Here is a 15,104-nt window from a genome sequence, read left to right on the forward strand (position 1 = left end):
AAAGTCGGAAGGCTGGAGTAAAGAAGAGAGCCCCATTGCTACGTTAGTCTGAGGGGGGGGGGGGGGTAGGCATAGTATATGGTGGCCTGCCAGTTTGGATGAGGAGGTCCAGAGAGCTAATACACAGAGAGCAAGCTAGATTGCTCTGAGCACCAGAAGATTGATATAAGGGCCTGTTTTGTGCACAGACCAAATGCCTTGAGTCTTTAATCTGAGATGAGCTCCTCAACCTGAGGATGCACAGCTCATCAGGGTGAGCTAAGATTTTGGGGCAGTGAATGGGTGCCTAGAGGACAGAATGGAATGTTGACACCACTACAGGATGGTCTGCTTGATATCTGGCAGTAGATGGATTCTGGTGGTTATCAGTTGGGTACTCTGATGCCAAGTCTTCTTTAGGTGTCACTGGAGGAGTTGCATGCGGAGCCTGGTGTGAGGGTTGACAGACAGTAAAGCCCTGTTCCCCCCAGGAGTGTTGACTGACTGACACATGGTGGGCACGACGATGCTGCAGGGTGAGGGTTTCTAGGGAGGAAACCCATAATGGTTGGGGTATATAGTAGTGCCCCGATGAAGGGCAAGGATTGCTGTGGTGTCAGGTTGGATTTCTTGTAGTTATTATATGATAAATCCCAGCAACTGGAGAAGGTCAGTAGTCTCCTGCAAGGTGTGTAGGACTTTTGATTTGGATGAGGCAGCAACCAGCCAATCGTCGAGGTAGGGGTAGACAAAGTGATCTTTCTTGTGTAGGAAGACCACCGATACAGCAATACACTTCGTAAAGACAAAGGGAACAGACACGAGTCTGAATGGGACGATTCTGCAATGGAAATGACATTGAAGAAAGGTGAAGAAAGAAAATACCAATGGTGGGAGTGGATGGGAATGTGGGCTAGGCATCTTTCAGGTGGAGGCCAGCAAGGTGCCTGGAGAATGAGGGGAAGGATTGTGGTGAAGGAGTTCATCCTGAACATTTCTCTCCTGATGAAGCAATTGAGTTCCCCTAGGTCGAGTTTGGGATGAAGGCCTCTAAATTTGGGGGGGGGGGGGGGGGGGGGGGGAAAGAAAGAAATCCGAGTAAAATCCCTATCCTGATCCAGTGGGACTTCTTCGACTGCTCTGGATTGGAGGAGTTTAGCTCTACCTAGAGGATTGCTGTGTGGTAGTAAGGGATGTGCATGGGGCTCCTATGGAGAGTGCTTGGGTGGTTGAAGAGACTTCAGCTTGTACCCTTGGAGCTAGAGGTGTGTATGGGGACACAATGTGGTCCCCATTCCCACTCATCTTCAGTCAATTCTTTACTGTCCCACCCCATCCCCATTTGGTTCCATCCCCCCAGTTTTCTTTTCCATCCGCATAACCAACCCACATTTAAAAGATTTTGTAAATGCAAACAACGTAAAATGGGTCCTATAACTTGTTAAAATTTAACATAAAAGCATTACTTTGTTAAATATGAAAGATTTTTTGAAACTTTTAGCTGAGGTGTAGGTGTTTTAAGTTTCTGAGCTGAGGTGTGCATTGGGGCATATTCTGGTCCCCATTCCCTCCTGATCCATCCCCACGGTATTAATGACTGTTTTGTCACCAACAACATGGATACTTGCGGATTTCCACAGGTTTCCCATTGTCCCCATTCCCTTGCACACCTCAACTTTGGACACAATGGAGAGAACCCATTAGACTGTAGTGATGAGGCGGCTGGTTGTTTTTGTCTGTGTGAATGTGGATTCTGTGTATAGGTCTAGTGAGACTGGTGCTGAGAAGCCTGGGATTATGGCCGAAAACATCTATAAGGGGTAGAACTGCTGGAAGAATTACCTCTAGATAGTTCTTTGGAACTGAGAAGAAAGTTTGTGAATTGTGGAACAGTTGTCTTTGACTTGTGAGATGACATCTTTAACTGTCCTCAGGCTCTCGCCTAAGCAAGGGGTATCTGCCAATCGATCCTGGAGGTCATCCTGGAGGTCTGATGCCCTCAACCAGGCCATATGGTGGGCGCCAATAGCTACTGCTGCTGTCCATGAGGCCGAATCATGAGGTGATAGGTACATTCCTGGAGATTGGTAAGGAGGGTGGCCACCTCTGTGGGGGGAAGGTGGAAATGTAGGATCTGCAATTGGTGAACTACGATTCACAATGTTAGAGCAGAGCCCTGAAAGGCCCTACTGTCTATTGAGTCCAGAAGCCTATGGTCTTTGCCTGGTAATTAAGCTGCAATTTAGTAGATTTGGCCTGCTTTTGATTTCATGGATTAATGGGGTAACTTAAGGTGAGAATACCCCAGAACAGGATGAACTTTATATTTGAGCTCCAGGAACCTGGGGGCTGCCACTCCTAACAGAGGCAATTAGCAGATAGAAAGCTGGAGATCCTGGAGCATTTTGTGGGAAGGGAGGGCAAGGAATTCTGTGGCAGCACAGGATGTCAGGTTGGACTGGAAATCCTTCTGTCCTCAGGTGTCTGCGTAGAGGATAGTTGTAAGGCAGCACACAGCCTTTGGAGGAAGCATGGGTAGGGGTGGTTCTCCTGGTGCTCTTGCGCTGCTGAGGTTCCTGGGGTAGAGAATAGGAAGCGTCCTCTTCATCAGCCTTCCAATCCACTGGCTCCTGATACTCCAGTGCAGTGTCCGAGTAGTGAGACAAGGCAGGGGACTACATGTCTTCCTCGGTAGGGGTGAGTATGCTAAGTAAGCTGGGGGGGTGGGGGGGGATGGTGGGAGGAAGGGTGAGAGCAGGAAGAGGCACTTGGCTGCGCAGAGCAGGGAGTGCTGGCTGAATTTTCGAATGGAGTAGACTGGATGAATCAGATTAGTCTTTGCAGCATCCGCAGGAAAAGGGACCCAGGGTCTGATTGCAGTGGCTGTACCGGCTGCAGGGAGGAAACAGGAGTCAGTTGAGGCACGCCTGGGTCTGCCAGAGAGGAGGAGAAGGTGGGAGCTCTCCCCAGAGTTTTGGCTACTGTGCTAGTGCTGGTTGCTGCTCCCAGGAATGAAGAGGAGGATGAGAGCCTCTGCTGGGGGCCTTTGGACTCAGGCACCCTCCAAACCTGAATTAAATGGCTGGTGGAGATGCCAAAGCCCTGTGAGCCAAAGAAATTTGGTGCTCGATATGCTCCCCTTTTCTTTGTGCTGCAGCTGTAATGCGGAAGTTGGCTGCATGCCTCAAGTCGCCAATGCTAGGACTTCTCCTGGTGCATGGCTCAGTTCGCCAAGAACTGAGCATGCTTGTGAAGTCCCAGCATCAGTGGCTGGAGACACACTGTCTACTTCTGCATTACAGCAGCAGCACAAGGAGGAGAGAAGCAGCTCTGGAACCAAATTTCTTTAGCTGGTGGGACTTTGGCATCCTGCCAGCAAAGGTATTTTTAACATGGGGGGGTGAGAGGAGAGAATGCGCTGCCCCCCAGTCCACCCCTGCCCCCCCCCCCCAAAAAAAAAATCAGATGGCTGGCTATGCCCCTGCTCTGCTCCCCCTGTTTGGCTCAGTTATCTCTGCTGTGCTGTTCATGAGGATCTGCGGACTGCTGTGGAGGCGGCAGCCTTGAGGGTAGAAGAGTTGAGGGAAGGTCCTTGACATGGCCGAGTGCACAGCTCTCTGGACTCTGGTGTAGGAAGCGGCGGGTGGAGCAACAGTCTGTGCCACTTGGATAATGTGAAGAGGTGGGTCAGGCCAATTTGTCACGGCCCAACACCGAGCAGCTCAGGGGAGAAGGAGCCAGGCGGTTTGCACACTTCACCTGGAGCCAGAACTGGGACCGGGGAAGAGATCAGGGAGGGAGTTTTTGGGAATGAGGCTGCCATGCCTGCTGGCGAGTTCTGTTCTGTGGTGGAAGAGGAGTTCTTGGTGGACTGCAGAGGGTGATTCAGGCTAGGTTTCTTGTTTTTCTGCTAGCAGAGGGAAGAGCTATAACTGGCATGGTACATGCTGGCAGGCTTCCTCAAGCAGAAGTCCTCATGCATGCCTGGAACAGTAACATTTGAACTTAAGCTAGGGCACAGCTCCAGCATATTTGCTTCATCAGATGACATCACTAACTAGGGTATCTGCATTTCCCCTGCTTATCTGCACAAAAAAGGATAGCAGCACATAGCCCTCCAACCCCTCCCCCAATCATCATCCCTCACCCACACGCAGTACCTTCCCCCCAGCATTTATTCCCAGTATACAAGAACCCAGAAGTGGAAGTGCTGTCAGTGGGCCTGCACAGGCTGAAAAAGAAGCAAGTCATCAGGTTGGTATGGTTGTAGGTGTCAGTGGGTCAGTAAGAGGGGTCAGAAAAATCAGCAGCCAACTCGTGGTCAGCGAGTCTGCAGGCCAGTGTGGACCTTTAGAGGAGGAGGGGTAGCCTGATCAATGGTAAATAATGTAGTTGATGTGGGAGCAAAGCAGAGGCACAGTCCATGAACCCAGGCAGTGCAGAAACAGCCAATGGCGTAACACTGCTGCTTACTGGGAATCAAACTTAGTGAGCAGGCAGATGGTAGCTTAGACTAATGAGAGAAGAGGGGGAGACAGAGATTGGTGGGGATAGGTGTGAGGAGAATGAGAAAAATTAAGACTGGTGGTTACAGGTAAAAGAGAAGCAGATCACTGCCAGTGCAGTTCTTAGGAATAAGGTGCTCCTGTCAGTGCCATCTAATGATGTGTTAAAAAGGAGCTATGGCAGACTTTGGAGGATAACCTACTCCCCTTGCCCCCTGTGTGCTCTTCAACTTTGGTGGTGCGAGAGGGCAGGTGGAGCTCTCCTGGCTTCTAGTTCCAAACAAAATATATCAAGCCTGTCTTACCATAACGCTGAGAACCTGCAAAGAAGGCCCTGGTCAGAACAAAGGGTCTCTCCTCACCCCCTGATCTCAGAAGCTGACCTTCAGCTGTTGCTCTTTGCTAAAGAGAGAGAACACACACAGGGTAAGGCAAGTACAGAGTATATAACCTATTTGCAATCAGATTCAAATAAGCAGCAGGCAGCAAGGCCAGGCAACTCACCACATAGAGCCCATAGATGTTGTGCACATCTCGGTGCTCCCAGCCATCCATGTGCACTGCGTCCTTGTGCATGGTCACTTCTGGGCCATTGAACACTGATGGCTCGTTCATATCATTCCACACAAACAGATTCTCTGTGGAACCCTGTAAGAGAAGGGGAGTCATAACATGGGCAGACAGGAAGGAGGGGGACGAGCAGCAGCAAATATGGGTAAAGAAAGGAGCCGCCATAATACTGGCAGGCACAGGACAATGAAGTGTCACAATACCGGCAGCAGGAAAGGAACAAATTGTTCACAGGCAGGAGGTAGAAGGGATGAAAGGGCTAAAGGAGTAGGGAGTCACAATACAAGGAGACAAGACTCCCCTTACCTCATACTGATCATAGGAGAACATGCTAGCCCACCACGAGCGCATGACAGGACTTGTAAAGTCAGGATAGCCAGCAGAACCTGAGAGACAGAGAGAAAATGATACACAATCTGTACTCCAGTAGTTCCCCCCTCCCCGAGACCCCACAAACCTCACACGTGACCTCCTAACTTCTTCTCACCACCCACTAGCCACAACAGTATCCCATCTCTTAAACCTAACTAGTATCAGCCTCTCACCTAGTCAGTTCTAGTCCCTGAAAAGTTTCCCAGTCCCTAAATCTACCCATGATCCTTCTTCCCAAGCCTTTCATGCCTATCCAGCACCAGCCCCCATGGATATACCATCCCTCAGCCCCCCCCCCCCCATACTTGGCCACAAGTTGACAACTCCCTCTCTCCTCCCCAATACAACTCTTCCCCATACATCCCCATCCCAACATCAGCCCCCATACCTGGCCAGCACCAGCCCTCATAGTCACTGCCATCCTTGGTCTTGACATAAAAGCCCTTGGAGCGGATCTCATTGTGGATCCGATAGTTGCTGTCAATCTTAATGTGTGGATCAACGATGCTCACCATCTGGGGATGGGGCAATAAAGAGAGATCAGTCAGGGGTGGGGGGGATACAGAGAGAGAGGAGGAAGCAGTCAGAAAAGAGAAAGAGAGATGGATATGAGAAAGAGAGAGGGGAAGCACTCATATGACAGCAGGACAGACATGACAAGAGCAAAAAAGGCATCAGAAAAGAGAAACACAACTTTTGAATCTTAGAATAAGCTATGGCTGTGACAGCTTGACTACTCATCTTAGATTGGAGGCTTTGGAAGATGTTTCTAGGGCCTGTAATTTGCATTTATTGAATTTTCCACTCACTCATTTCCTATTTCCTATGGAGCTCCTTAAAATATATGTAAAGGATGTATTACAATTAACTTTTGAATCTTTGGAAATTAAATATTCTTATTATCTACCTATTATCACCCTTATCATCTTATTATCCTCATTCTTGGGGATTTTAACATTCATGCTAATGATCCCTCTGACTCTTATGCTCTCAGTTTCTCACTTTAAAATCCTCTTTCAATCTTCAACTGTGCTCCACTACCCCCACTCACCAGAATGACCACTGTCTTGATTTTATCCTCTTATCAAACTGCTCACTCTCCAGTTTCTGTGCATCAGCTCTTCCTCTCTCTGATCATCATCTGATAACTTTCACACTTAAACACCCTCCTCCCCAGTCCTGTCCAATCTTAACCAATACATTTAGGAATCTTCAAGCTATTGACCCTTCCACTCTGTCCAGTGTTTCAAATCTCTTCTCTACCACTATGTCATCCAAGTCTGTCAATGAGGCTGTCTCTTCCTATAATACTATTCTCTGCTCTGGATACTCTTGCTCCTTCCATTCCCCATTCTGTAAGGCGTACCAAACCCCAGCCTTGGCTGACCTCTAGAATCCGCTACCTACATTCCTGTGCCCGCTCTGCTGAACGCCTTTGGCTGAAATCCTGTGCCCATGCTGACTTCATACATTTCAAATTCTTGCTGATCTCCTTCCAGTCTGCTCTTTTACTTGCCAAGCAGTACTATTACATCCAGTTGACAAATTCTCTTGGCTCAAACCCTCAACATCTCTTTGCCACACTGAACTCTCTCCTCAAAGTGCCTTCATCTCCAACTCTCCCTTCACTTTCTCCCCAGACTCTGGCTGAGTACTTTCATGATAAGGTTCAGAAGATTAACCTTGAATTCTCAACCAAGTCACCTCCACCTCTCCTTCCCTTAGTCCATTCTCTCAACCCCCAACCCCTGCCTCCTTTTCTCAAATCACTGAAGAGGAAACTGCACATCTTCTTTCCTCCTCGAAACTAACTACCTGTTCCTCTGATCCTCTCTCTCCTACTGTCATCCCTTTTATCTGTCATATCCTCAATCTTTCTCTTTCCACTGCGACTGTTCCTGATGCCTTCAAACATGCCGTAGTCACACCACTACTTAAAAAACCTTTGTTGGACCCTACCTGTCCTTTCAACTATTGCCCCATCTCCCTCCTCCCTTTCCTATCCAAGATACTTGAACGTGCGGTTCACCACCGTTGTCTTGACTTTCTTTCATCTCAAGCTATTCTTGATCCACTTCAATCCGGCTTTCGCCCTCAACTGAAACAGCGCTTGCTAAAGTCTCCAATGACCTGTTCCTGGCCAGATCCAAAGGTCTCTATTCTATTCTCATCCTTCTCGATCTATCTGCTGCTTTTGACACTGTTGATCACAGCCTACTCCTTTATACGCTGTCCTCACTTGGATTTCAGGGCTCTGTTCTTGCCTGGTTTTCTTCTGATCTCTCCTATCGTACTTTTAGTGTATACACTTGTGGATCCTCCTCCACTTTTATCCCACTGTCAGTTGGTGTACCTCAGGAATCTGTCCTGGGACATCTTCTTTTCTCCATCTATACTTCTTCCCTTGGTACTCTGATCTCATCCCATGGTTTTCAGTATCATCTTTACGCTGATGACTCCCAGATCTACCTCTCCACACCAGAAATCTCAGCAGGAATCCAGGCCAAAGTATCGGCCTGCTTGACATTGCTGCCTGGATCTCTCACCACCCTCTGAAACTAAACATGACCAAGACTGAGCTTCTCTTCTTTCCCCTGAAACCAACCTCTCCTCTTTCCCCATTCTCTATTTTTGTGGATAACACTCTCATCCTCCCTGTCTCATCAGCTCATAACCTTGGGGTCATCTTCGACTCCTCTCTCTCCTTTGCACATATTCAGCAGACTGCTAAAACCTGTCATTTCTTTCTCTATAGTATCACCAAAATTCGCCCTTTCCTTTCTGAGCACACTACCAGAACCCTTATCCATACTCTTATCACCTCTCGCTTAAGACTATTGCAACTTGCTTCTCACAGGTCTCCCACTTAGCCATCTCTCTCCTCTTCAATCTGTTCAAAATTCTACTGCACGACTTATATTCTGCCAGTGTCGCTATGCTCATATTAGCCCTCTCCTCAAGTCACTTCACTGGCTCCCTATCTGTTTCCACATACAGTTCAAACTCCTCTTATTGACTTATAAGTGCATTCACTCTGCAGCTCCTTAGTACCTATCCACTCTCTTTACACTCCTCCCCAGGAACTCTGTTCACTGGGTAAATCTCTCTTATCTGCACCCTTCTCCTCCACTGCTAACTCCAGACTCCGTTCCTTTTACCTTGCTGCACCATATGCCCGGAATAGACTTCCTGAGCCAGTACGTCAAGCTCCATCTCTGGCTGTCTTCAAATCTAGGCTAAAAGCCCACCTTTTGGTGCTGCTTTTAACTCCTAACCATCACTCACTTGTTCAGTACCCTTATTTTATCATCCCCACCTTAGTAATTCCCTTATCTCTTATTTGTCCTGTTTGTCTGTCCTAATTAGATTGTAAGCGCTGTCGAGCAGGGACTGTCTCTTCATGTTCAAGTGTACAGCGCTGCAGAAATTATAAGTAGTGATACGTAGTAGTAGAAGGGCTACTAACAGCCCTCCTCAGAGGGTGAATTTGATAATTTATGTTCTCCTGATAGTCTTGATTTAACCAAATTGTTGGAATCCTCTCAAGAAGGGATATCTAAGAGAGCTACTTTGTTAATTGTCCTAGGTTCTGTTGAAAATAAATGTCATTGCTAAAAGCTTATTTTCAAAAAAAGAAGTTATCATTTTATGGTCAATTAGTTTTGACGTTTCCGGATGTGGCCAGGTCAACACAATTAAGGCATAAAGCCTTCCTACAGCTTAAACCTTGAGTTACAGCTGTAGGAGGCACATTCTTTTTGAAGTTTCCTTGTAAGTGCCTGGTCACATATCATTCCTATATTTTTCTAGATCCTATCCATCTACATACTTTTTTGTCATCTAAAGAGATGGCTGACAATCCGTAATTCTTTTGGTAATGGGTATTGGGTTTAAAATGTTTATTCACTGCAGCAAGTGTGGTTATATTTTTTCTTTAAGGTAATTGTACAACAGGTAATCCCGGTTTCTCTCCCCTTGATGTGGCCACTATTTTTCTTGTATTATTTCTTTTGTATTTAAGTTAAAGTGAAATTAAAAAAAAAAGAAAGAAAAAGAAATGAAGAGACAGTGGGGCAATGAGAGACACCAGAGATGATAAGCAGAACACACAAGAAAGGAAAAACAATGGAGAGACATATCAAATGGGGAACAATCAGGAGAATAAAGGACAGATATGAGAGAGAAGCAATAGAGACAGAGGAGTTATTAGCTTTTACCTGCTAATTTTCTTTCCTTTAAACCTCCAGACCTGTTCAGATGCTTGGATTTATGCATACCTACTAGCAGATGGAGAATAAGGTAAAATTATGTCTTACCTGATAATTTCCTTTCCATTAGTCCCTCAGATCAATCCAGAGACTTATGGGTTATGCCCCTCCTCTAGCAGGTTAGATAGAGAGAACTCAGAAGTTTGCCTCAACAGAGCATGTGCAGCCATTCCAACTTCAGTATACGATACCAAAGCAGTAGGAAATTAAACCATAAGCTAGTCTCCTGCCTCTACTAGAGCAGCAAAACTTGGGAGAATACTCCGAGCTGCTAACAAATAGAACGTATAACTATAACTCACACTAAACACTATATTAATCCAACTAAAAACAGGAACGTGAAGAAAGTTGACTGAAGAGTACTGATTCCGATAGCGCGCCAACGAATCCCAGGGAGGGACTCTGGATTGATCTGAGGGACTAATGGAAAGAAAATTATCAGGCAAGACATAATTTTACCTTCCATAGCATCCCCTCAGATCAATCCAGAGACTTGTGGGATGTACCAAAGCAATCCTCATCAAGGGTGGGACTGTACTAACCCGGCCGCCAAAACTGACGCCCCGAAAAGCGCTTCCCGGCGCATGCCCACATCAATACGATAGTGTTTCGCAAATGTATGCAATGACGACCAAGTTGCTGCTTTACAGATGTCTTCCAACGGTACCAGACGGGATTCTGCAAACGATGTCGCCTGAGCTCTTGTGGAATGTGCTCTAATGTTAAGAGGAGAAAGTTTCCCCATCAAAAGGTATGCCGACTCAATCGCCTCCCTAAGCCATCAAGAAATTATAGCCTTAGAGGCCATGTTCCCCTTTTTACTGCCCACAAACAGGACAAACAGGTGGTCTGTCTTCCAAAACGGAAGTGGAGCTGTGGCCAAGTGGTTACATCACTGGTCTTGTAATGCAGAGGTGGCCGGTTCAAATCTCACTGTTACTACTAAAAAAAAAAAAAAAGCTATTAGTCGCCTCCAGGTATCACAGAAGAACTCTCCAAACATCTAAGCAACGCAGCTCCCGAAAGGAATCAGGATAATCTTCGCGCCTGAAAGAAGGTAACACGACTTCCTGGTTAATATGAAATTGCGTGACTACCTTAGGAACAAAAGATGGAACCGTCCTAATCGATACTCCCGCTTCCGAAAAACGGAGAAAAGGATCTCTGCACGACAGTGCCTGAATCTCCGACACCCATCTAGCTGAAGACATAGCTACCAGAAAAACTGCTTTCAAAGTAACATATTTCAGCAAAGATTTATTCAAAGGCTCAAACGGCAGCCGCTGTAACGCCCTAAGCACCAAATTCAAATTCCAGGCTGGTACCACCGGATCTCGAGGTCTTACATGCCCGACGCCGCGGAGAAAACAAACTACATCTGGGTGAGAGGCCAAGGAATGTTTCCACAAACGCCCCCTAAAGCAGGCCAAAGCCACCACTTGAACTTTTAATGTGCTCAACAACTGCTTATCCAATCCCTGTTGCAAAAAGGCCAAAATAGACCCCAGAGAGGCGGATTGGGGAGAAAGTCCCGCCCTGGAACACCAAGACACACATGTTCTCCAGACTCTGGCATACGCGGTGGACGTAGAGCACTTGCAAGCCTGCAACATCGTCCTAATGACTGCTTCCGGATAACCCTTACGTCTCAATCGTGACCTTTCAATAGCCAAGCCGTAATCGCAAACGGAGCGGGATCTTTCATTACTACCGGGCCCTGCCGCAGAAGCTCCGGGAGATGAGACAGATGGAACGGCCTGTCGACCAGCAGACGTATCAAATCCGCGTATCATGGACGCCTGGGCTAATCCGGAGCAATCAGAATCACCGGCCCCGGGTGCCGAGATATACTGCCCACTGTGCGTCCATCGGCCACGGGGGGAAAACATACAGAAGTTCCACTGGCCACGGCTGAAGCAGAGCATCTATGCCCTCAGTCCCGAACTCCCTGCCCCTGCTGAAAAATCTGGCCACTCTGGCGTTGGACATCCGAGCCATGAGATCCATCACTGGAACTCCTCAACGGTCTACAATCAGGCGAAAGGCTGCCAGGGAGAGTTCCCACTCGCCGGTGTCCAAATGGTTCCGACTCAGAAAATCTGCCTGAACAGTTAGAACTCCCACTATATGAGCAGCCGAGAACTGCGTCAGACGGCTCTCCGCCCAACGGCAAAGTATCGCTGCTTCCTTTGCCAGAGGAGTGCTTCGCGTCCCCTTGCCGATTGACATACGCCACTGCCGTCGCGTTGTCGCAGAGTACTTGTACTGGAAGGCCTCTGAGAAACTTCTCGAATGCTAAAAGAGCCCACCGAATAGCCCGAAGCTCTAGAAGATTGATCTGTAACCTTGATTCTCCCACTGACCAAGTCCCTTGAACCGCATGCCCGAGACAGACTGGCAGAGCAAAACGAGCTTGCGGAGACCAAGGAATCCGAATCGAGTAGTCCTCGGACATGGGAGACCAACGGTCCAGAACATGCCATTGCAAAGGGCGCATATGACTCCGAGCCCAAGGAACGACCTCCAGCGTCGCTGCCATAGATCCCAGAACCTGAACATAACCCCAGGCCCTTGGGGCCGGATTGTGAAGAATGAGTGAAATTTGTTCCGTCAATTTCATCTGTTGGTGGTTCGGGAGAAACACCCTGGCCCGAACGGTTTCAGACGAACTCCCAAGTACTCCAATGTCTGAGTTGGGACGAAATGACTCTTTTGAAAATTTATCACCCAACCCAGAGATTGAAGCACCATTACCTCTCGGGTAGCCTGTACACCCTCTGCGTAAGAGGGAGCTCGGATCAACCAATCGTCGAGATAAGGGTGAACTTGTAACCCTCTTGTACGTAGAGCCGCCGCTACAACTACCATCACCTTCGAGAACGTGCGAGAAGCCGTGGCTAGTCCGAACGGCATTGCCTTGAACTGGAAATGTTGCCCCAATACCGCAAAACGAAGAAATCTCTGATCAGGAGACCAAATAGGAATGTGCAAGTAGGCCTCTTTTAAATCTAGGGACGTCAAGAATTCCCCCGGCTGTACCGCTGCCAGTACTGAGCAAAGCGTTTCCATCCGGAAGTGACGCACAGCCAGGGCCTTGTTGACTGCCTTGAGATCCAACACTGGACGAACTTTTCCACCTTTCTTTGGAACCACAAAGTAAATAGAATAGCGGCCTCGACCTACCTCGTCCGCGGGAACTGGAATCACCACCTCCAGCTGCAGCAAGTCTGTTAAGGTAGCCTTTACCACTGCGCACTTTAGTGCCGACTTGCATGGTGATTTGAGAAAACTGTCCCTTAGAGGACGAGCGAACTCTAGCTTGTAGCCCTCTCTTATAACACCCAGCACCCATACGTCTGTAGTCACCCTGGCCTATTCCTCCCCGAACTGAGAGAGTCACCCCCCCCCCCCCCCAACGACGGAGAGGACTGGACCAGGGTCCCATCATTGTGCACCTCTGCCTCCTGACTGTCCTCGGGAAGCCTTAGGCTGGATTCTGCGATCTTGACAAAAGGGCTGCTGCTGTTTTTGAGAAAACCACGATTTCAGAAAACCACCATTTCTACCAGGCCTATACCTTTTCGCCTCCTTAAACCGTGGACGAAATGCCTTTGCCTGTGACTTTGATCTATCTTCTGGAAGCCGACCCTTGGACTCTCCAAGATCCTTTACAATCTGCTCCAATTCCTTACCAAACAAGTCTTCCCTGAAAAGGCAACCGGGCCAATCTTGACTTAGAAGGTAAATCAGCTGCCCAATGTCTCAACCAAATCCAGCGCCTAGCAGACACCGCCAATGACACTCCCTTAGCGGAGGCCCAAAGAATATCATATAAAAGATCAGCCAAATACGCTAATCCTGACTCCATAATCGGCAGAACTTCAATGAGATCATCCGCGGACGTCGCCTTCTGCACCCAGGATAAACATGGTCTAGCAACATACGAACCGCACACTGAAGCCTGCAAAGACAAAGCTGCCACTTCAAATGAGGCCTTGACTGATGTCTCAAGCTTTTTTTCCTGAGGGTCCCTAAGAGCTGCACCACCCTCAACGGGTAACGCAGTTTTCTTAGCTACCGCAGAAATTAAAGAATCCACCACTGGCAGCCGCAAGGACTCCAAATCCTCCTGTCGCAACGGGCAAAGCTTACCCATCGCCCTCGCCACACGGAGACTAGCTTCTGGAAGATTCCATTGAGCCCGAATAAGTACCTGCATAGCTTCATGGATATAGAAGGAACTCGGTGGAGCTCTAATACCCGACATTATAGAGGTGCTAACCGCGATCGGAATTGTGGGTTCTGGAGCCGACAAATTCAAGACCTGCAATGCCTGACCTATTAGCGAATGAAGCTCCTCTTTTCTAAACAATCTCGCCGCGGTTGGGTCATTCCCCTCCCCCGCGGGAAGCTCACCTTCTTCTAGATCTTCGGGACCAGACTCCCCTGACCCCGGATCACCCTCGAGGTCCGAGTGACCCGAATCGTCGCCCGCAGTGTCTTCCAATACTAAGCTGGACCTTTTAGAAGGTTTGTGAGAAAAATCCGAACCCAATGCTACCGGCCCTTCCAAAATGGCCGCCGGCTGTCTCACGCTCTTGGAACGGAGCAAAAAGGCATTGTGCAACAGAAGCACAAATTCTAGGGAAAAACCTCCCATTACCGCCGGCTCCGCGCTGAGAACCGTCCCGGCCTCAACTGTCGTGACTCCCACTGAGCTCGCTGACATACTCTCCTGAACTGAAGGCCCCATAGCGAAAATGGCGCTGGCGGAGGCACACGCCGACGCGGACTTAACTTTTCCCGCCAAGCCCGCCTCGAAGCTTTCCGTCGTCTCGGCTCCTAATCCGCATTCCTCTTGCTCTGAACCGGGCTTCCCCAAGCCCCCAGAACAAGCCTCGCAGGACCCTGACGCTGACATCCGCGCTCCACAGCGTGAACAGCGCTTCACATATTCTGACGGCACACACATTGCTTACAAAGCCTTACCTCACTTTCCCCTCTACAGCTGCTCACGTTCCCGTCCAGCTGAAGTAAAAGCTCTCAGCACTAGGCTTGAAAGAAAGCTATGGGAAAGGCCCGTCGAAATTAAACCTCTGTGTCTATTTTTTTTTTTTTAAAGAGGCAGGAGTCTAAATAGCCAATTTCTGTAGATTCTTCAGGCTGACAGGGGGAGAAGGGTAGGGACCTGTCACCACCAGGTGTATCCCAAACTGTGCACCAGCACCTCAACCCCAAAAAGATCTCAACACACCCGAGGGAACGGGATAGGAGTCATAGCTACAGAGTTGCACTTTATGCTCCCTTCTACTTGCTAGATAGAGAGAATACTGAAGTTGGAATGGCTGCACATGCTCTGTTGAGGCAAACTTCTGAGTTCTCTCTATCTAACCTGCTAGAGGAGGGACAT

At 48.4% G+C, this 15,104-nt stretch overlaps 1 protein-coding gene across 1 annotated transcript in view; it reads right to left on the minus strand.

Moving 5' to 3' along the window:
- Positions 1-15,104, minus strand: part of GANAB (glucosidase II alpha subunit) — a 75,677-nt gene that overhangs the window by 26,601 nt on the left and 33,972 nt on the right. The window contains 4 exon segments of the mRNA XM_030217502.1: positions 4,790-4,886; positions 4,989-5,132; positions 5,361-5,440; positions 5,815-5,941. Coding sequence (XP_030073362.1) covers positions 4,790-4,886; positions 4,989-5,132; positions 5,361-5,440; positions 5,815-5,941 — 448 coding nt within the window.

This window comes from Microcaecilia unicolor, chromosome 11 (assembly GCF_901765095.1).
Source record: "Microcaecilia unicolor chromosome 11, aMicUni1.1, whole genome shotgun sequence".
NCBI classification, from domain to species: Eukaryota; Metazoa; Chordata; class Amphibia; order Gymnophiona; family Siphonopidae; genus Microcaecilia; species Microcaecilia unicolor.